General features: G+C 34.2%; 1 protein-coding gene across 3 annotated transcripts in view; it reads left to right on the top strand.

Annotated features, from left to right (window-relative positions):
* Window positions 1-23,828, top strand: part of SNX7 (sorting nexin 7) — a 120,431-nt gene that overhangs the window by 81,971 nt on the left and 14,632 nt on the right. The window contains exon 9 of one of the 3 annotated variants that reach the window (XM_012458469.2): window positions 17,697-18,146. The exons of 1 other annotated variant lie outside the window; for it this stretch is intronic. In XM_012458469.2, coding sequence (XP_012313892.2) covers window positions 17,697-17,774 — 78 coding nt within the window. In that variant the 3' untranslated portion in view covers window positions 17,775-18,146. Of the gene's footprint in view, window positions 1-5,700; window positions 6,075-17,696; window positions 18,147-23,828 lie in introns of those variants that run through there. One more of the 3 variants, XM_064370228.1, reaches the window with a different exon arrangement.

Genomic DNA, 23,828 nt, shown 5'->3' with positions numbered 1-23,828 from the left:
GCAGATTCTTATATGTGCCTGCTAAATTAACATCTCTGAGTACCTGCTATGATCTGGCCCTGCTCTGTGTTTCACATGTGGCATCTCACATGACCTTCTCTGTAACTCTTGGGAATAGCGTTCTTCTCTCTCTGCAGTCTTGCTGGCCCATTTCTACTAATGTTAATTTTTGCTAAATTAAGCTGTTTGTGGTTAAGTGAATATGCTAAAGGAATATAGTTTATTCCTTTGCATAGTTTATTTTAAAATTATTAGTAGATATATGGAAGTGCTTGTTTTATTGTCTTATTTTTCTGGTTATAAAATTCATACAGGCTTACTGAAAACAAACAATTACTGCAAGAAAAGCTCCATAAAGAAATGTGTGATGCAGATAAAGAATACCCATATAATCCTTTCTCCTAGGGAGTGGTTTATTTTGACATTTTACCTAAACTTTTACTAGGTAAAATGATGTTATTCCCATTTTGTTCTATATGACCAATAATTAAGGATAAATGTGTTGAGTCTTTAACAAATGGATAAAATTGACAATCCAGGTGAGCAGAGTTATAATTAAATATAATTATAGAAAATAATTTGCTGTTTTAAGATTAAATTATTGTTAGATTTTCTGCCTGGCTCTTTAGAATGTGTCATAAAAAACACATGTTTACTAATTTATTTTGTGTCATAATGATTAAAATGAGTATATATGGTTTTGAGTTCCATATTTTTCATTTCTTTTACATCATAGTGTCATAGTTTTCTAATGATACCTCATACTGATGTATATTTATTAGCTTAGATAATTAATAGTTGAACATTTGTGTTTTTTCTTTCACAGCTATACTATTAAAATAATTATAACTATTAGCTTTTTAAAAACTTACTTGGTAAGAATTTCAAGAAATAAGCAGGTTTATGATTACTGTATTTCTTGTGCCATCAGTCTTATTTAGGAATGTCAGTTGCCTCATGTAAAATCATTCATTTGAGATTCTGTTATCAAAGTCCTGTGCTAAGCACTGGGGTAGCGGCAAGGGGAGAGGTGATCCATATTCACACTGAAATCTTGCTGTTAAGAGGCTAAAATTGATTAGGGAAGAATAATATATAAACATATTTATTCATTTATTTGATAATTACAGCCCTAAAGTTTTTTTTTCTAATGACTAAATATTTAAATTAGTTTTATTTGCTTGTTTGTAATGGACAGACTTAATAGAAGGTTCTCTTCTGAGCAGATAACACAAATATATGTATTTGTATGGACATCTAGAAAGCAGAAAAACAACTATAGCAAAGGAAATTTTCTGGAAGATAAATGAGGAAAATAAAACCATTACAAGGGTGTGCCATCTGGCCAGAGGAACAGTACTACTAATGTTTTCTTAAAATCCAAGTCTAGTTATTTATGGCTCGTTTAAAAATTGCAGAAATTTTATAAAAGTAGATCTCATAGCAGTCTTTTACAAACTAAGTATGAATAAGTACTGAGTGTCGAGAAGGTTCTTCAAGTGTAGTTTTACTTATTTAGGGATTTATTGCTTGTTGTGTTGGGAAAATGGTGAAATAAATTCTAGTGAAAGTGTTGTTTGTTTTAAACTTAAGAGTATATTACATGCTTAGGAACACTTTGTACATTTTGCAAATATTTACCAGAAAATATCCTTGTCCAAATTAGGACAATTCCCAAGTATTCTGACCTTAAGAGGTTAATCTGTATTGATAATGATGATAAAACTGCTACCTAGGCAAGATTTGGATAGATGCCATTTAAATTCCTATGAGAAATTTCATTCTATTCAAAGCTGAAAATCAGAAAAATTATTGACTTGTGCTCATCTGTGAGTTGAATGGAGCAATGAGGGGAATCGTTTCCCTAGTCTTAATTCTAACTAACAACTGTTACCTTAACATGATAGTTCCATTAGGAGACAATACTTTTTAAAATCTGGGAGGTGAAGGCAGAGGAAGGAAAATGTGGCCATTCTCAGTCATATTTCCTAGAATTTAGTCAAGTAGCTTAAAAAATTAGAGAAAAGCTAGTTATACTTTCAAAATCATAGACTCTAAATGAGACTATGACTTGAGAGGAATGGTCAATTCTAAAAAGTGCAAAGAATGAAGCAGGTAAAGAATCTGACACAATTATACCTGTGGAGCATGGAAACAAAGGCGATAGGGGGATACAGTCAAGGATGAATACAGAAAAAAACAGGCAATGTCAGGGAGAGCGTATGTCAGGAAGAAGAGAGTTTTGGGGAAAAAAATGTGAAGAGCTTCCAGACAGCCCCATAGTCAAATGATAGTAGGTATGAGGAGCCTCTTTGGAAGCAACAAAATTAATGTTATCAAAAAATTAATAAAAATGAATTCCTAGTGGAAACTCTGTAATGGAAACTAGGAAAACAGAGCTATCTCATTTCTATTTCACTGCTATTTTCTCCATGAAGGAGAATGAAAGTAAAAGATGAAGGGGTTAGGCAAATACAAATAAAATCCAGTACATTTGAAGAGGTAATAAAACAAAAACTATCCGTTGCCACAAAATGAGATGGCTGGGTGTATTCTTTTTTTCAGTGAGTGGTGCAAAAGCCCGCCCTCTACCAACCTGAAAGCCGTGCTTACAAAGCCTCAGTTGAAACCCTTAATTCTCAGTTTACTCATAGAAGGAAGATTGACAGACCTTCACTTATCCAGGAGAAGCCCAGGCCATGTTCCTTTCCTAGATGAATACTAAAATTACTCCCCCAGAGAAGATTTTCAGTAATACTGGAACAATGTTTCCAAAGTAGTTAACCTCCTTTGTAATTTCTGATACACACCATACACAGTCACCTAATACTGCTCAGCCCTTTGTCAACAGCCTGTCTTAGAGAGAGCAGGATGGATGTGATAGAGGAGTTACCCAGATAGAGTTGTTTAGCATAGTTTTCAGTCTAAGAAATGACAGGTAGTATTTGAGTGTTTGTTTAAATTGTTGAAACAGAGGTGTAATAGATGGTCTATATTGAATCACTTTTTTTTTTATGTTGGCCATAAAAAAGGCTCATAGACTGAATCTCTGTCAAGAGGCACCTTCTTTCAAGTTAAATTCTCCTTCCTTATTATGAAAACGAAGAAGTTGACTAGAGCTGGAATAATCCAGAGTCATCCAGGACAGGGAATTTTTAATCCGTATCAATGTGTATTTCCTTTTTCAATCATGTCTCCTAATAGTTACTAAAGCCTGCCTGACCTAAACCCTAGACCCCAGAAGACAGATGCCCTGATGGTGCTAATAGGGGCCTTCAGAAAAGAGCAGCCTGTATCTTTGGAACTATGTGAAGAATATCTCAGAACTACATTATACGCCCTAAAATTGAATAGATTCCAGTTACGTGTCTATATTTCTGGCAAAGCAAACACACCAGCTTGAGAGGATAAGAAGCTTAGAAGTTTACTCAGTCTAGCCATTTTTATACCAGTTAACTTTTCCAATTTGTTACATCCTTGTACCTACATTATCTACTGTCTTATTCATTGGGAAGTGCTCACTGAAAGCCTGAATGCATTAAGAAATTCAGGTTACGTCATGCTACTTTTCTGTGGATCATCTAATATATTTATGGATGATCCTCAAAAGGAAAACAACTCTTCATCTTCTTAATGCTGTTAAACGGCAATACATTGAATACATGTTTTCCTTGTGTTTCAAGAGACCAACATTATTATTATTTAATGGCTAATCTTGCCCTTTTTACCAAATATGTCACTTTTTTGTTGAGCAATCAGTTCTCATTTCAAATAGAATCTAAAGGCACATAGAAAAGATCAGAGCAATAGATACAGAGATGGAATAACCTCCTGTAATTCTAGAACACCTTTGAAGACAAGCTACCGTAGACTCCAAGAAACTGCCTTCTCAAGGTTGATAGATTATTACCAGGAAATTTGGGGAAGTGAAGAAGCAAGAATTGTAAGGTGAACTCAGGGAAATCTACATTTAAGATATTTCACAAATAACTTTTTAAAAATTGACTATAATAAATGTTAGAGGAAGTCCCTGGGCACGGTTCTTTGGGTCTCTAATTATTGTATATTTGTGGTATAGATGATCCCACAATCATTTACTTCCACTGGTTGAGTATGGCAACATGATAGCCAGATTCCTTTCATTTAGCTTATACTGTTTCGTTTTGTTGGAGAAGGTTGGTAGTACATCTTAGTGTGTTTAAGTTTCTAAGAAATTCTTAGGAAAGAAACCTATTCACCTTTCTTTATCCTCTCATATCTCAAATTTATTTGCTCCACAGAAGCCATTTATGGAGTAAATGTTCTGAAATGTTCTCTGGAAAACAGGGAAACGCATGATAGAGATATAAGATTTTTAATGCTCATTAGAGTGTTCATTTTAACACCACTTGAATGAGCTTAGGTAACCATGAGGTCTTGACAGAGTAGATTTTAATTCCACATGACTTAAAACACTGCTGTCTTTGAACTTATGTCTGCATAATTTGATGTAACTTTTCACTAATATTTAGATGAATATTGCCCTACCGTAGCAAATAAGAAGGTAAATATTATCTTCTATGTTGTTGATAAGGTCCTGCTTTCATATTCCAAGAGGTAAATCTAACTAGTTTCTTTCTGCAGGAATCTATATATTCAAGCCAAAGTTATTTTGTACAAGATGATTTTTAGTATGGAGAATGATTATATACTTTTTAGAGGTCAATTTATTTAATTTCCTAGGTATTTATTTGGTGACCTCTTATTAATTTTGAGAGAAAATTTTTTCAAATTTAAGTTTTATGAGAGTCATATTAAAATCCTGTTATATTAGAAGATACTTCTGACTTCTAAAAGAGCATAGTAATTATTAAGTAGTTAAGTAAGTTTATTTACTAAAGAAGTTCTCAGAGTATTTTATGTGTTTGTATGGTTAATCTGAAGACATAATAATTTTCTTGACTAGAACAGTGTTTCTTCTTGCAGGATGAGTTTTCCAGAGACCATAGCTTAGGAAATGTTGGGTAATAGTGTTGACTTTTAATGCTACTTTAAGTGTGGAGTGATATTCATTCCGTAAGTTATTACAGATTTAATTTAGAAGTTGAAAGTAATCAGTTGGAATCTTTGATAGCAATTAGACATTGCCAAGACATCCAAGTAGGTGATTAGGTTTGACTTGTTGAATTCTATGGAGCAATTCAAGTATTGTCCAGCTTTTGTGGTGATTTGTATGCGGCACGAACTACAGACTAGTCGTGGCCAGGAAGACCGTTTAATGGTCCTTGGTAGACTGAAAGAAAAAACAAACAAAAAAATAATTGTCTTTACCACAGGCAGTTGGAGAAGCATTGCTCTGAAGTTCCTTCCGGTTTTTACAAGTCTGTTGATCTCTTATACTTAATCTAGATAGTGTCATTTCTCATTTAAAAGTTTACAATTGATTTAATATTGAAGCATCATATAAAGCATATGAAACACAGTCAGTGGTAGAATTAAGTTTAAATGCAGCAGGATTTGATTTTTATTTCTAAGGAAACCTTAGAATCTACTAATTCTTAAATATTATGTACTTAACTATTTTGTTGTTTAAGTGTGATTTCTGCTCTGAATTAAATTTTCAAAAGCTATGGCTATAGCTCATGTTTCATATTTCCATCTAATTGTGAACCTCTTTTATTATGTGTCATATAAGTCTTAAATATTTTTGTTGTTTTACAGGTTTTTGCATTCTTTTTTTTTTTTTTTTTTTTTTGAGATGGAGTCTTGTTCTGTCACCTAGGCTGGAGCACAGTACTGCAATCTCAGCTCACTGCAACCTCTGCCTCCCAGGTTCAAGTGATTCTCCTGCCTCAGCCTCCCAAGTAGCTGGGATTACAGACATCTGCCACCATACCTAGATAATTTTTTGTATTTTTAGTAGAGGTGAGGTTTCAACATGTTGGCCAGGCTGGTCTCAAACTCCTGATCTCAAGTGATCTGCCTGCCTTGGCCTCCCAGAGTGCTGGGATTATAGGTGTGAGCCACCGCACCCAGCCAGGTTTCTGCAGTCTTAAAAACTTCTATTGAAAATATTCTCATCAGTCCCCTATATTCTAATGTAATTTGTTCTTAGTTATCTGTGCAAATAAAATGAGCTTAGGTGTGAAATAGACAGTTGTATCATGGCATAGTCTGTGCTTCTTCCCATCCTTTGGGCTATGTAAGTTTTTATGTAGTTAATCAGGGATTTGAATAGATGGACATTACACATTATAATGAAATAATTTCTAAAAATGTCTAGTTTGTGAATCAAGGACATTATGCTTATTGTGCTTTGTAAATGACAGACTACATGCTATGGGCCAATATAATAATTTCTGTATAGAAAAGGAAGAAATGATTTAAAAACACACACACACACACACACACACACACACTATATTATATCACATCTTAACTAAGAAAGGTGGGTCTTCTAATGGAAAAAATTAAAATTGGATATCATGATGTCCACATTTGCTAATTATAATATTCTAATCATGTCCTCTCTATATGCCCAGTTTGCTAATCTGCCAAATAGAGGTACTCCTCCCTTCCCCCACACCACACCCCATTCACATACACCCCTCACAAGTCTTTAGGAGAATAAAACTGGAACACATATATAACATGCCATAAAATGTGTTTAAACATCATAGTTGCACCTTAATAATCTTCTAATAATCCAAAGATAAATGTGCTCATCTGTTTAGTTTGTTGTACTTTCAATGTGTGCTTACACAAAAACAGGTAAGTTTGATGTCTGAACTGTCTAGCATTAAACTGGATAAACTTCATGTAATTGGCTCAGTTATAAGTAAACAACGGTGATGTGGTATAGAAAAAGTATGTGTTCATAAGGATATGAATTCAAATTTTGGCTCTTATATTAATTTCTTTTATAAAGATTTTCAATATATTAGATCTTTGAGAGCCACAATTTTCCCGTGTATAAAAATGAGGGAAATGAATAAATTTTATCTAAAGCTCCATCTGTCTTTATCAGATCTTGAGTTAGACATCTACAGAATAATAAAAAAAATGGACCACAAGATGGCGTTTGTAGCTAATGAGTTCTTTTGCATTAACTATCTGTTTCAACCATTTAAATATTTGCGATAATTACAAGTACACACTACATTCTTGAGAGATATGTAAAAATAATTTTTAGAAAAGTAATATGCAAATCCTGTTATTTTTAATTTATTGGTATTTCTAAAATTATAAATTGGCAGATGATTGATTCTCAGTAGCTGAATTTAGACTTTTCCAAAAATGAAATTTAATGAATAATTTTGAGCTATTGGAAAATAATAGAAGTAGCTTTTCTCTGGCAATATTAACTCTAATTTCCAGATTGATTACATTTCAGAATTTGAAAATACATAGCTCTTGAAAGTTTTCATTCGTGTTTATTTTAGGTTTAGGAAATTAAAAAATAGTTACTAAAATGTTACACACCCTATTGCCCTCATTTTAGGTATAGCCTACAATTTTTTAGATGCTAAATAATTTTGTGATGCTGTTGGCCTAGTATAGAAATGATTATGAATATGAGCCTCAATGTTTTCTCAAATGTAGGTGATATTATCTCTGTCCAGGATTACTTGAGACAACATTAAAATACTTAGAAGAAACTCAGACATATTTCCAATTGGTAGCTTATTGAGAAAGATGTAGTTATCATATCACTCTCTAAAAGGTGCTTTTTGATTAGAGGTAAAAAGAAGCACAGTGGTTTTATATGGCTTAATATGGGAGTTTCCAGTTTTAAAAGAAATATATGGGAAGGTGGCTTTTACATATTCTATAATAATAAGTATCATTGTTACTAGATAAATGTCCAGTTATTTTATTACCATACAAATACATGATTATATTTTAATTTAACTTATGTAATAATTTGGGTGAAAATAAATTTTCTATTAGCTGTTTCTATCAACAAGGCGGTATCGTCATCTATGGAGATATCAAATGTTATGTAGGCATCACATGGTGGCTAAGGACATGGGCTTTGGACAAGCATAACTTCTGACTCTTAGCTGAGTGAGCTTGAGGACTTTTTTTTATTTTAGTGAGCCTCAGTATCATCATCTATAACGTGCTGAAAATGCCATAGATTTATTTGGGGATTAAAATATAAATGTACATGCATATACATATATATATATGTGGAAAGAAATGTGTAAAGATGAAAGAAAAGTCTCAGAAGCAAAGTTTAACATTCCCAGTGAGTCACTAAAAATAGTGGGTAAGATTTTATTCTCGTCAGGTCTTTCCAGGAGTCTTAACCAGCATATGCCTTAAGCCACTAGTTTTACTTGAGCCCAATATTGCCACCATAGAAAATAGATTTTAAAGCTGCTAAATGAATGAATGGATGAATGAATGAAAGAAAAGCAGTTAACTTAGTGTCTAATAAGCATTCAGTAAACGTTGGCTACTAGTAGTAATAGCAGCTGTAGTGGTGATTTAAAATATTTCTCATATATTTGTGAATCTCATCTTTGGAAATTATAATGACAATTATAAATACCAAATGCTGGAAGGAGAAGTAAAATTTTATGTTTTGACACTGGGTCAAGTGAAGCAGAGCCAGGCATATTTATAAATTATATGTGATTTCATTTGCCAACTTCTTGTCAGCCACATGTAGCCTCTGGAAATCCTCAGTTTTAGTTCTGGGATGAAACTTAATTGATGCATATGGTTCAAGCCCCTTACTATGAATAGGTAAATGGGCCCAGAGCAGTAAAGAAATTTGCTTGAAATCACACTGTAGAACAGAACATCTTCCTATCCCACAAGCTTGAGAAAATAGTAATTCTCAAATGTGGACGCTTCCATTGAAAGCTGTATTGTATCTACAGAAATACCGTTATTGTCACCATTGACTCTTTAGAAAACTTGGTCACATCTGCTTGTGGGATTACTACCCACTTATAAGAACCGAAGAGACATTTACCTCTTCTAAGGCAAAATGTCACCACCTTTGCTGAAGTAGCAAGAGATTTAGTTTCAAAACTAAAAGTTAGTTTTGGAATTAAAACTTAATTTCCTACGTATTCCATCTGTGTGTACTGCATTTGAGACGGTTTTCAGCCTGTGTGTAGAAACAAAAAGGCTTTGTTTACCTGTTGGGTCTGTTTTCCCCACCTCGGGGTCACCTTCCTGTGGTGGCTCTCTTTCTTTGAGTTCTCTCCTCAAAGAGAAATTGCACTTGCCTTTGACTACAACTGCAGCCACCTAGGGAAAACGTGTACTGGATTCTCAACGAGAATTTGTGATAAACTTTTTTTCTGGTCAAGCCATACCCTGGCTAATTGCATGTATAGCATATTTATCAGTTTATTGTTTCTGCAGTGAGAAGGAGCTGTTCACCATGGTTTCATACAGAGCACTGGAAAAAAACATAGTACTGCACTGTGAGAATCAGCTTTCTTAACTATAAAATGTAAATACCTGATTTCGTCAGAAGATAACGGCATGAAATAAAACAGTATTTATGGAAAATTATGACACCTTATTCAAATGGAAGTGGAGTTTTCATTGTTGTTGGTTCTCCCATGATAGTTTGAGAATCCAAAGCTAGAATGAGCTAACCAGAACTGTTAAATGTCAGGCCAGCAGTGATGCTGGATATTTTCTATTACTATTCTAATTTTGACACATACTAACTTTCTTCACTCATTGTAATGATTTAAAAGTGGAAAAAGTTGTTTGATAACAATGCGAAGCCAAATAACAAATAGAACCTTTTAAAAAAATATTAACTTAAAAATATTAACCTTTTAAAAAAATATTATAAGCAAGTCTCACACTAAGTTTTGAGATTTTTTTGGTGGTTTTAATGATTCTTTATATCCTCCAATTATAATCCTGAGCACAGTAGATAGTCACTGAAATAAATTACTTAACTATGTGGCATAAACAATCTATTTCTTGAGGTTCTACTTAGGTTTCATAAGAAAGAGCAAAGGGATTTAAGGAGCCTTAGAGATCATCTTTTTGTTGTTTAAAAAGATTTGTGTACATTAACTTGATATATGTGCAGGATATCAGGTAACACAGGTGAATATTAAACATTGGTGGAAATAGGCAATTACATTTATGTAATTAAAAATCTGCTATCAAGAATCCCAAAGCAATCTGGTAGTGTCAGGGGCTGCATAATTCAAGGTCAGATTCTCAGCTTTGCAGACCTAGAAAAAAACCATATTGGTCAGCAACATAAGTGAGGATCAGGCTTTTAGGGCAAAACTTAATATTTACACATTTAGAGAGCAATAGAAACCAAGATATTAGTTGATTAGTGTTCAAATAGAAAAATGAAGTTTTCTGATGGCCAGCATCTTAGCATCAGTTGTTCAATATATTCCTTCTCTATATAGTCATCTGCATTTACTGAGCACTTACCATATTCCTGGCATGTATTAATTCAGTCATCTTTAAAGTATAGATCTGTTCCTATAAATATATATAGTATCTCTAAGTTTTTGAAGAGAATTAATTTCCATACACTCACCTTCTGTAAATACTCTTTCCTAAAATGTGATCAGCCTGATGCCCCTGCAGTCAGGGTTTCTTGCCCACTTACCCTTCCAAAATCATTCTTCCACTATATAAAGGAAACTTATCTCATTCTCATGGCCCAATGACTTATTAAGTTTACCCTGGTGATGGTTCAGGAGATTGGTTATCCACTTGTTGATGGATAAATACTGGCATACAACTTAAGAGATTTATAATACCATAAACACACTTAGACCATTTGAACCTCAGCCTTCTCATCCGTAAAATAGGATTCACAGTAGTCATTGTGAAGCTCAAAGAAGGTAACATATAAAGCAGTCATTATAATGCCTGACCAAGTATTCGTATCAATATATGGCAGTTGTTAATGTTATTTCTGTTATTATCCTATGTTAATTGTTCTATAATGTTCTGTATTTCTAAACACATACTTTTTCTGCCTCTGGAATGGAAGATAAGGAGTTGTGAAATAGCTAATTTGTCTATCCTATCATGTTTTACTGTCCCTTTTAGTACTTACTTTAGAAATGAAAATGTTAATTCACATCACTAATTAGCAAGGATGACACTGAATATCTTAAATCTTTATTAAGCTAGCATAGTTAATGCAGAACTTGAGAATGATAGTTTGTTCACTTGAGGACTAATGCCATCTTTGGTGCAATTTGGATCACTTATTTGATAGGAATTCTAAATAGAGCAGACTGCTTAGAATTTCATTTTGAATTTTACCTTGAGAATGTTCAGAAGTTTATTTAAATGACAGTTTTGCAGTTGTCAAAAATATACAATATCTTCTGAAAGTAGTAATTGCTTGGGGCTACCCTGCAGGGGTAACAGATACAGGATCGTGTATGGGTTTGCAGAGAGCAAACCAGAAAGCTCTCACAGAAAGATGGTCTCATAGAAAGAAAGTGCGGTTCTGTTCCTATCAGCCCTCTCAACCCAGTTAATAGGTTATGTTTATAAACATTGTGGATAGATTTTTTAAAGCTATACTTTGGTGTTTTTGTATTTCCTTCTTGTTTATACTTGACATTTGGTGAAGGAGATTTGTGAGTGGTTTATGAAACGAGTTAATTTCTTTTTTTTCTTGGTATTGAAAAGCAACAAAACACTAATAACAGCTAATATTTATTGCATATCTGCATGTGATATTAATTGTAGCTTGTTGTAGATATTATTCCTCAGGGTGTGGAGCTTCTCTTTTATTCCCAATTTGCTGAGAATTTTTTTTTTAATTAGGAATGGACATTGGAATTTGATAAATGTTTTTTCTCTATTGAGATGATAGTGCATTTAATATTGTCATTTGATAAATACGTGAATGTTAATCCAATCTTGCATTTCTGGGATAAACTCCATTTGGTTATGATGCCTAATTCTTTATATAGATTACTGAGTTTCATTTACAAAAATTTTATTTAGAATTTTTGCATCTCTATTTAGGAGGAATAATGGTCTGTAGTTTTCTATTCTTGGAATATCTTTGGTTTTGGTATTTTGGAAAGCATCCCCAAGTCTTCAATTTTCTGGAAAAGATTATATAGAATTAGTGTGATTTCTTCCTTAAATGTTTGATATAACATTTAAGGCCTGGAAATTTGTGTGTATGAAGACACTTAACTACAAATTCAAATTCATTTGGGTTATTGGTTTCTTCTGGGGTGAATTTTGGTATTTTATGTCTTTCAAGGAATTGGTTCATTTCATTTACGTTGTCAAATGTATAGGCATAAAGATGTTTGTAGTATTTTCTTTTTTCCTTTAGTAGAGTCTGAACTAACATTTACCCTCTCATTCCTGACCCTTGGCAATTTATGTCACTTTTTTTATGATCAACATGGCTAAAAGTTTACTAATTTTAATTTTCTCATAGATCTAACATCAGCTTTATTTATTTTCCTCTATCATTTTTCTTTTTCTTTCATTGAGTCCCAGTTTGCTCTTTTCTGTTTTGTTTTTGTTTTTTTCTTCTGCTTTTAATTGTTCCTTTTTTGGTTTTCAAGATAGAGACCAAACTCACTGATCTGAAGTATTTCCTCTTTTCATATGTACGCAATTAGTGCTAAAAAGTCTCTATGTTCTACTTTAGTAGCATACCAAAGTTTTTAGTATGTTGTGTTTTCATGTTCATTCAGTTCAAAACCCTTTCTCATTTCTCCTTTGATTTGTTCTTTGACACTGGAGGCTTTTTATAATTGTCCTGTTTAGATTTCAAATATTTGGTGATTTTAAAGATACCTTTTGATTTCTAATTTAAATCAATTATGTTCAGAGAACATACTTTATATGACTTGAATCTTTTAAAATTTATTGAGACTTCTTGTATGGCCCAGAATGTGATGTATATTGGTAAATGTTTTATGGGCACGTGAAAGAAAATATATATTCTGCTTTTATCCTGTAGATCTCAGTTAGGTCAGCTTGATGGATAGTGTTGTTCAGACGTTCTAAATATCGCGGATTTTTGGTCCACACATTCTATCAATTCCTGAGAGGGGTATAAAAATCAATTATAATTGTAGATTTGTCTTTCTCTTTGTATTTCTGTCAGTTTTCATGAAACTCATATGTATAAACATTTTAAATTGTGTCCTCTAGATGAATTGGCCCTTTTATCATTATGAAATGATCATCTTTATCTCTGATAATGATCTTTGCTTTAAAATCTACATTTCTGATACTAATCTAGCCATGCTAGCTTTTCTTTTGACATGTGTTACAGTAAAACGTGTATATTTTATTTAATTTTTTTTAATTAAAAGAAAATAATGCCAGGATTTCACTGTGTTGCCCAGGCTTATCTCAAACTTCTGGACTCAGTCGATCCTCCCACCTCAACTTCCCAAGGTGCTGGGATTACAGGCATGAGCCGTGGTGTCTGGCCATATATATATATATTTTTAAATCCTTTTAATTTTAACTGTATTTGGCCTTATATTTAAAATATTTATGAGAAATTTAAACAAAATATAGACAGGTCTTTTTTTTTAATTCAGTCGGCAATCTGCATGTTTTATTGTTGTGTTTAGCATATAGACATTTAAATAGATTATTGGATTATATAAGTTTGAATCTTTCGCTGTTTTTTATTTGTCTTATCTGTACATTGTTCCCATCTTTTTGCCTTCTTTTGAATTGATAGACAGTTTTATATGATTTCATTTTGCATCCCTTTGTGGTGTATTAGATACAACTTTTATGTATTAGGTATAACTCTCTTATTATTTTAGTGGTTACTTTTAGGTTACTGTATATGTCTTAAATTCATCATAGTCTACCTTCAAGTAGTGTTATACTGCTTCTAAAAGAACCTACAAATGTGTTTTTTCATTCCCTTTCACCTGGCTTTTATGTTGTTTTTGTCATACGTTTTACCTGTACATGTATTATAAGCCCTGTAAGAGTTTGCTATTTTTTATTTGTTATATTTTAAATACATTTAAATAATAAGAAAAGTATATATCATATTTACTCATGTAGTTACTATGTTATTTGCTTATAGATCCATATTTCTATCTGGTCTGGTTTTTTTTTCTGCCAGTTTTTTTTTTTTTTTAACATTTCTTGTAGTATGTTCTGCTGGTGATAAATTTTGTAGATAATGAATTAAGTGATTTTCCAGTCAAGCACATGGGATCCTGTACTATTGTAGGCCCTATGAGAATGCCGGATACTGTTTAATTCTTCCTGATGGCTTTTTTCCCTGTCTCTGGTAGTCTTCTCATATGCTTGCACCAGTCAGTACTCTGCTCGGTGTGGAAGACCCTCCACACATCTCCAGAGCTTTCTCTCCATGCACCACTCTCTTCTCTGATACTCTGGTCTATGAACTCTAGATTAGCTCTATCCTTTAAACTCTGTGAGTCAGCGAGGTCATGTCTTCCTTCATCGTGGCTTGGAAATTATGTTAAGGCAGTATAGATATTCGTCCCCGTCCAAATCTCATGTTGAAATGTCAACCCCAGTATTGGAGTTGGGCTGGTGGGAGGTGTTTGGATCATAGTGGTGGATCCCTTATGTATGGTTTGGGCCATCCCCTTGGTAATAAGTGAGCCCTTGTTCTGAGTTCACAGGAGATCTGGTTGTTTAAAAGTGTGTAGCACCACCCCCACCACTCCTGTATTCGCCATGTGGCATGCCTGTTCCCACTTCACCTTCTGCCATAATTGTAAACTTCCTCAGGCCTCCTCAGAGTCTGAGCAGATGCTGGCACCAGCTTCCTGTAAAGCCTACAGAACTGTGAGGCAATTAAACCTCTTTTCTTTATAAGTTACCCAGTCTCAGGTATTTCTTTATAGCAATACAGGAACAGCCCAATACAGATGCAATAGCACAGTTCCAAAGACTAGGTGGCTTAGGCAACGGAAATGTGTTTCCTCACAATTCTGGAGGCTGGAAATCTAAGATCAAGGTGTCAGCAGGCTGCTTTCTTCTAAGGTCCCTCTCTTGGCTTGCAGATGCCCACCTTCCTGCTGTGTCCTCAGATGGTTTTTCCTCCTTGCTCACATTTCTGGTTTCCTCTCTGTGTCCAGATTTCCTCTTCTTATAGGGACACCAGTCATATTAGATTAGGGCTCACCCATATGATCTTATTTTACCTTAATTACCTCTTTAAAGGACTTATCTCCAAATACAGTCACTTTCTGAGGTACTATAATTAGGGCTTCAGTTCATAACACTGGGGAAATCATGGAGCTTATTCTTATTTTTTTCTCAGGGACCACTGTCGTTTGTTGCCTGGTTCCAGGATATTGAAAACCACTGCTTTATACATATAGTGTCTACCTGATTGATTGATTGATTGATTTAGGCAAGAAAAGCCTTTCCAGTCCCTGTTAGACCCTCTGAGTCAGCAACAGAAGTCCTGAGCCTGAGTTCTTCACTATACTTTTTCACATTTACTTTTCACAAACATGCAGAGATTTAGGGGTCTGCCTTCTGCTTATCTTTTAGTCTGAATTCAGTGATCACTTCCACTAGGAAACGTTAGGATCCTCTGACTTAGATCCTATTACTGTTGCTTCCATCGTGTCCTGTAACATCACAGACCCTATAGTTGATTATATTTGCTTACTTGGGTTTCATGCGAAATCATAATTTCTGTTAGTGCTAGGGCACAGCCCAGAAACTGTCACAGTGCCTGACATGTAGTAAGTACCCCAAAATATTTGTTGAGTGAAGAGATTTTGTATGTCTACCTTCCATGCCCCCAAATCATGTATAGTTTGGACAATTACAAATTACTTAGGGTCCAAAATTTGAAAAATATACTAAATGTGAAGTATGGATCTTTTATGCCTTTTCATGAGTATAGACATTTAGATATACTTAAAGATACCTAAATTCTTCTCCTGTACTTTCTAAGACAAGACCACTCTTATTTGGTGGTTCTGGTAGCAACTACCTGACCCTGACTCCTCTCCCCTCTCCCATCTCCCCTCCCTCTCCTATTTTGTTTTGTTATTATTATTATATAATAAACTAGAGAGATTATTATTATTATACAAGGAACTAGAGAGGTTATTATTATTATACATCTAAGGAACTAGAGAGGTTATTATTATATATCTGAGGAACTAGAACATCATAAAGTTAGTAACTTACTGGAGGATAAAAGCAAATCCCAGAATCAATTCATTACAGTGACTGTGCTTCTTGGATTGTACTTGGCTTTCAGTACCTTCTAAAGCTTTTTAAAACAAAAAATATCCCTTAAAGTCTTGATATACTTGATACTTGATTATTCTAATGAGACCTACATTACTCCAAGCCTGGCCTTCAAAATGTACTACAAAATAAATATCCACTATTTCCCAGTAATTTATTGGGTAAATTTTACCAAGTATCTTTTTTATTTGACAATTAGGTCTTTCAATGTTTTACTGTTCTCATGTGATTATACATCTTTTAGCTTTATTATTAGCTTCCTAGGTTCTTGGAGCCATTCTCAGAATTAAATCACAGTATGTAATCTTTACGAAAATCTGGTTTGACATAGTACTTCCCATATTCTAAATCTTCAGTTTGAAAAAATTGTGTGTGTATACACACACACACACACACACAGACACATACATACTTTTTGGAGTGCAGCACACTTACCATTTTAGAGCTTTAAACATTTGAGTTTTTATAGTGTTTGCGAAATCTGTAGTCTGTTATTAGCATTGGTTGTCAGATATGGACACATTAAAGCTGTGAAAGGATTAGAAGCAAAAGCAATGACCTGGAAGTAGTTTAGCCAGGTAGACCGGTGTTAATCAGCCCAGCTTTGGAGTGTGTTATATAGAAACATACATGTCTATGGCAATCTATCCATGTCTTAAAAAATATGTAATTTCTTTCCTAATTCATTATAGCTCAGGCTGAATATACATTAGAGTAGGTATGTTTTAGAAAAATCCTAAATGTGTACAGACTATTATCTGTAGATAAACTTCATACAGATACTTGAGGATCATCCCCTGGCAAAACCAAATGGGCCACATTTATGTTTGTGTGCTCTCACTGCCTTCACACCCTTACAATCCTGTTTCATTTCCTGTGGCACATTAATAACCAGGTCTCTCCATCCCATCCCAACAGACCATCATAACCGTTGCTAACTTTCTGAGCATTCACTTTATGTAGGTATTCTGCTTAGAGATTTATACAGATTACATAAATTTAATTCTCACAGTTGTGGTAGTGGTAAGTACTATCATTAACCTAATTTATAGCTGTAGAAACTATAATAAAGGTTAATCAACTTTCTCAAACTCACACTTGATGTAATGGGATTCAAATCTGACTGAAGTATGTTTGTATCATCCCTCCTCTGTCTAGGTGCGTAATCCCTGCTCCTCAGCTCCAGCTGGGTCCATCTCTTTCTCTAGAACTTGGAGCTCTTATTTTTCTCTTGATATGGGGTAATAGATTATTTCAGCAAACTAATTCTTGCTAATCTTTTTAACCTTTAATATGTTTTCCCCTTACTTAGCAATAGCATCCCTCATGAAGAATTAAAATATGTCAAAAATGACAAGGATTCTGACAAGCTGATGGGAGAGAGGAATAGGGCAGATTGCAATAGGAACAGATGTGTTCGAATTTCTTAATCCCTTAACACTGAAGGTGAACTATTGCTGATTGCCTCATGGTGTGTTTCCATCATTCAGTGCCTTGCTACGTGGGAATCATTCCTTACATCACAGACCAATCTCCACTTGGAAGAAGCCTCTGAAGATAAACCTTAATCCCATTCAGGACTTCTGTTTGATCTTTGGGAGACAGCATTTATTAACCAAAGTTACTCTTTCTGGAGCTGCCGTGTCCCTTATAAAGTGGATGGAAAATGTTTTGTACTATCTGGAAAACCAACAACTTGAAACCTCAGATATTCCAGGTCACTGAAATGAATTTGAAGATGTATCTATCTGCATGGATATATATCTATATGTATATAGATATATAAATACAGAGAGAGAGAGATTTTGCTTGGTTTTAATTATGTTCTTAAATTTGTGTGCCAATAATTGCATATAGATTTTTTTCTTAGATATTTGACTGTGGAACATGACATTTTAAATATGTTGTAAGGACTGTTTTAATAAAAAGTTTAATATGAAGTGGCTGGCTGCTGTGTGTTCTTTTCCTCCCCTAGTAGCTCAAGCCTCTCTAACATATTCTAAAATAAGTTCAGCATGTGTTAACAAGTATACCGTGCATTTATTTTTATTTCATCTTTGTTTCCTCTGAACTACTCAGTTTAATATTAGGAATTCAAAGTAATATCCAAAAATTATTTGACATTATTAAAATCGATAACTGTTCAAAAATTGATTTGTTAAAAGTTATTTCCACAGTTAAAAAGTTTCCAAGATTTAAATTATTATTTGAGTTATTAGAAATCCTTCTACAATTATATTCTCACTAGTAGATACATTTGGACTTTTTAAAATTTTTGCATATTCTTTACAACACATATCTAGCTTTTACTTTTTAAGTTATAGTGTTTATCAAGTTTATTTTCCCATTCATTTATTGTCTACCTCATGCAAGGCACAGTTGTAGGTGCTTATGTTCTGTGGTGATGAAAAATATAATTTCAGAGCTTACGTTTTAGTAATATTGATCATACAGATTTTTTCTATTAATTTTATAACTATAAAAAAGCTAAATGTGTTGATTATTTAATTTTTGCTGATTTTTTGGAAATGGATACTTCTCAGGACTAAGTAAAATTTGAGGTAATTGGTCATGCATGCTGTCTTACACATATGACTGTATTTTGGGTATTAAGTGTCACAAAACTAGACATTTAAATTGTTTTAACTAAAACAAGGGATTCACTTATATACACACAGCTGTAAATATAAAGCTAAATGTTTTTCTTAAATATTGGTAAATATAATTTTTAAACCATTTGTAATAAGCTGGCTCCATTTTTTTACTTTTGGCTGCTAACAGCTTCTAAGTGTCACTCCTCTCTCTTCCTTTTCTGCCCCACATCTTATGGGCCAGCTGCTTTGAAAGCCCAAGTGCTTCCTCCTTTGGCACTGACAGGAACAAAGTTCTAACCGTGCAAGCCCCTCCCTGCGTATGGAATCCACCCCCTAACCATCATAAAATCCTTAAGCTGGTCTCGTTTTCCAAATGTCTCAAACCATTTTTGAATCAGTCTGAGAGGCCAGCTTTGCTGTCCCCCGAAAGCCTCATGGTATAAGTGATAACCCTTTTCATAGCCTCTTGGTGTGTTTGTGTCATCATGAGTCTTGACATCCCAAACAAATTTTAGGTGGGAGTCCTTCCTGTTTATCAAAATTGCCCCAACAGTATTGCTTCGCAAGCTCTTTAAGCTTTTTGAACTTCAGTTTTCCCATAGGGAGGTAATGGAGATAATAATCTCTAGCTCACAGATTGTTAGATGATACAGTAAACTTAGAAAACCTGGCAGAGAAATGATAGTCAATCAGATCATTAAATGATTCAGTGGGATAATATGAAATGTGCTTTGCTTTTAAGTGTAATGCCTTTTTCCCCTCTTTAATGCACTGTATGCCTCTCCTCATTCCTCTCCTCCTTTTCCATCCACATGACTACTATCCCAAATACGTACCATGCATAGCCACACAGGTAACCCATGTTAACTAGCAGGTACCCTTCCTTACACGTTTCCATGCTCATAATATACTGTACATACTTACAAGTGGTTTTTCTCATTAATCTAAAAATGACATCATGCTATACATGCTATTTTGCCTATTTCCTCACTTAACAATATCTTCTGGAAAGCCTTTAAGGTCAAAAATAGCTCTGCTTTTTAAATGACTGCACAGTGTATCATGAAATGAATCTGCAGTAATTTATGCAGTCATTTTCTTTATATTTATTTACTTTCCATTCACTTCTTCATCACTTCAAAAAGAATCCCCATCCCTTTTAACTGTCACTCCCTTAGCCCTCAACCCCCATCTCTCAAGGCCTAAGGAATCTTCTGTCTCTATATATTTGCCTATTCTGGATATTTCATATTAATAGAATCATATGTGATCTTTTGTGACTGGGTTCCTCCACTTAGGTTCATCAGCGTTGTAGTATTTGTCAATACTGCGTTATTTCTATGGCTAAAAATACTCCATTGTGTAGTTAGACCACATTTTGTTCATCTATTATATTTGTTTATCCTTTCACTGATGGGCATTTAGGTTGCTTCCAACGTTGGCTATTATGAATAATGCTGCTATGAAAATTGATATACAGGAGTTTGGGTGGACGTATGTTTTCATTTCTCTTTGGCCTTGAAAGTGGGATTGCTGGGTTATATTATAACTCTGTTTGGCCATTTGAGGAGCTGCTGGATTGTTTTCCAAAGTGATTGCACCATTTTACATTCCCTCCAGCAGTTGGATAAAGGTCCTAATTTCTCCACATCCTCACCAATATTTGTTACTATTTGATTTTTTATTATAACTGCCCTAGTGGGTATGAAGTAGCATGTCATTGTTTTTGAGTTGTATTTCCCTGATGCATCTTTTCATGTGCTTATTGGCCATTTATATTCAAATGTCTATTTACACATTTTTCCCACTTTTAAAATTGGGTTGTGTGTGTTTTTATTATTGAGTTGTAAGAGTTCTTTATATATTTAATATACAAATCTCTTATGGAATTATGATTTTTCACTTTCTTGATTATGCCATTTAAAGCACAGAAGTTTTTCATTTTGATGAAGTCCAAAGTATCTGTTTTTTCTTTTGTTACTCATGCTTTTGGTATCATATTTGAGAATTCATTGCCAAGTATGAGGTTATGAAGACTTATTCCTATATTTTCTTCTAAGAGTTTTAGGGCTTTAGTCAATTTTGATTTAAAGTTTGTATGTGGTGTGAGGAAAAGGCCCAATTTTATTCTTTTGCATGTAGGTATCCAGTTGTTCCAGCATTATTTGTTGAGAGACTATGCTTTGTTTCAGGATTCTTATTATTGAACTTGGCAAAAGAACAAATCAAACACTTTAAAAAAATGGAATTGACCAACTTACATAATCAAAAAGAAAAGGATATATTTTGGCATAACTGGTCCTGAACAGGTATCTTTTTCTTTCTGTCTTTAATCCCTACTTCTCTCGAATGGTTGGCCTCACTTTCTCCTATTGCTGCCTTTACATGAAGCTAATTCTGTGGTTCTCAGCTGGGGCAATGTGATCCCCAGGTGACAATTAGCAGAGCCTGAAGATACTGGTTGTCACACTTGTGGGGGAGGGTGCTACTGGTATCTAGTGGGTAGAGGTAAGAGATGTTGCTAAATATAATGCACAGTAGAGCTTCCAACTACAAAGAATTTTCTAACCCCAAATGTCAATACTGCTGAGGTTGAGAAGTCCTGGACTACCTTAATGTTTATTAGTAGCTCCTGGCTCACAAGTGCCCAGCTTTGCTACTAGGAAGGGGAGAGCTCTTCCTTCCACCTTCAATTCAGTTGAAACTCTTGAGGGAAGAACTAACTGGCTTGGGATATAGCCAAGCTCCCTCTTATCCCCACCCCCAATCCCTGTCTTAAGTCAGTCTTTGTGGCTAGGAGCCAATGTGCTATTATTAACACAGCCAAGGTCATTTCCTACTTTTACATGTATTACGGTAGGCAGAGAAGTTATGACCAAGAGGAGATGGCAGTTTTCATTCAATCATGTTGTATGTTTCACTCAACCACTATCTAAAAGAAGGGGCTGCTTTATCCAGAAGAAAGAAGAGTAATGGGGAAGATCGAGTAGTACATGTCCACACTATAATTTTGAATGAACATACATTTTTATCTAGAATTTTATTAGTTCTATATATTTATATAATTAACACCGTTATGCCTAAAATTCTTCAACAAGCAAGGACTCATGTAAAAATGGCTCTTCAAAGAATATTAGCAATTACAAGTGTGAATAAACCATTAGTCCAGCACATATAATTACACAGGAAGTCAGTCATAATTGTATTAGCTAAAAAATAGCACAAGACTGTGAAATTAGAGTTGTTAGTGCACTCATCTATTGAAAAAAAACAACCTTTACATTAGAATTGATTGAATAAGGAGTTCAATGTGTAAGAAATATTCTTATGCAGAAATACTGAAGATTCCATTGAAACACATGAGTTGTTAGAACTAAATTCTGAACATACTGTAAAAAAAAAAATGTCATTTTAGCATTTAAAATTCTGAGCTTGTGAGTTAACTATTCTAGGCCCCAATTTCCCATCTGTGGAAAAAGGGAATTAATCTGCCAGATCTACATTGCTGGGAAGTATAAGAATAAATTACAAACAGCTGACTTTGACTACTTACTTGGAATAAAAAAAGTTAAGTTCTGCCTCAGCCTCCCCTTGTCATCTACTAAATCTTTGAAACTCCGAATCCCTTCACAGGTGAATCCTGAGATAAAACAAACAATAGTCACATTTACCAAGGCATGTCCTAGTAGGATATGTTCAGAATGTCATGCATATGTGTGAATAGAAATAAATATAGACACATATTTAAGCTCATATTTATATAGATGGTATAGACGTGTTATGTGGTGTGTTTGTATGCATGTGTGGTGTGTGATGCGTACAGTGATCAGTGGAAAGATGGGAATAAAAATGGAGCAGGAAGCCAACTGCAGGCATGCTGTTACTTATCTCCCTGTCTTCATGTATTACAGTTCGCCCAGGTTTGAAAATGTATTTATGTGCCTGTTCATAAGGTTATTGTGCAGTGAGATCCCTTAAAATGGGACAGCTATTCAAATGTGTTTGCCATCACTTTTGCTTGTGTAATTCTTTAAGACTATAATTACATACGTTCAAAAGGGAAAATTTGTACTTCCACAATTCCTGTTTATATTTCTCTTAATGTAAATCATGATGATTGAAGAGACTGTTTGTGCTTTTTATCTTAAAACATGACAGGGTAATTTTTCGGTAAGATCAGAAGAACAATGCTTTCTCATTTTAAGGGGAATCATCCCACAACATGTAATTTAATAACTAATCAGAGCTGGTTAAATGAAGTGTTTGATAATTATGCATCAGAAATTTTCTTTTCCTACTTGAAGCATTATGATTACCGATTTTAAGATTAAATTATTGTTGCTTTTAGGTGGTTTATTTGAATAATCTGAGATTCTAAATTCTTTTGAAGGACTTTGCATTAAAATATCATCCATGCATCCTCTTATTCAGTAATTCACTAATTTCACAAATATTCCACTACTAATAGGTGCCAGACACCATCCTCTGTGTTGCTGTAAACAATTATGGTAGGTAAACATACCATACTCTCATAAAGCTAAAAGTCTAATGAAACAGACATCATACAATAAATGATAAATCTCAATTAATGCATGTATTAATGTATTATTCCCTAGGGATGCCTTATAAAAATACCAAGAACTGGGTGGCTTCAAACAATAGACACTTGTCTCACAGTTCTCGAGGCTAGAAATGGGAAATCAAGGTGTCTGCAGGACTGTGCTCTCCCTGATGATTCTAGGGGTGAATCTTTCTTTGCCTCTTCCAGTTTCTGGCGTTTGCCAGCAATCCTTGGCATTCCTTGGCTTGTAGGTGCATTACTTCAATCGTGTGGACATCTCCCTGTGTGTCCTCACATTGTCTCATCTCTGTGTCCAAATTTCCTTTTTTCACAAGGACACATGTCTTATTGGTAGGGCCCACCTTAGTAACATCATTTCAATTTGATTGCCTCTATAAGAACCCCCTAGTGAAATAAGATCACGTTCTGAGGTATTGAGGGTTAGGTCTTCAACACGTTTTTTCTTT

The sequence above is a fragment of the Aotus nancymaae genome, unplaced genomic scaffold, assembly GCF_030222135.1.
Source record: "Aotus nancymaae isolate 86718 unplaced genomic scaffold, 86718_ANA_hifiasm-v0.15.2.pri h1tg000103l, whole genome shotgun sequence".
NCBI classification, from domain to species: Eukaryota; Metazoa; Chordata; class Mammalia; order Primates; family Aotidae; genus Aotus; species Aotus nancymaae.
This window is presented reverse-complemented; position numbering and strand designations above follow the sequence as displayed.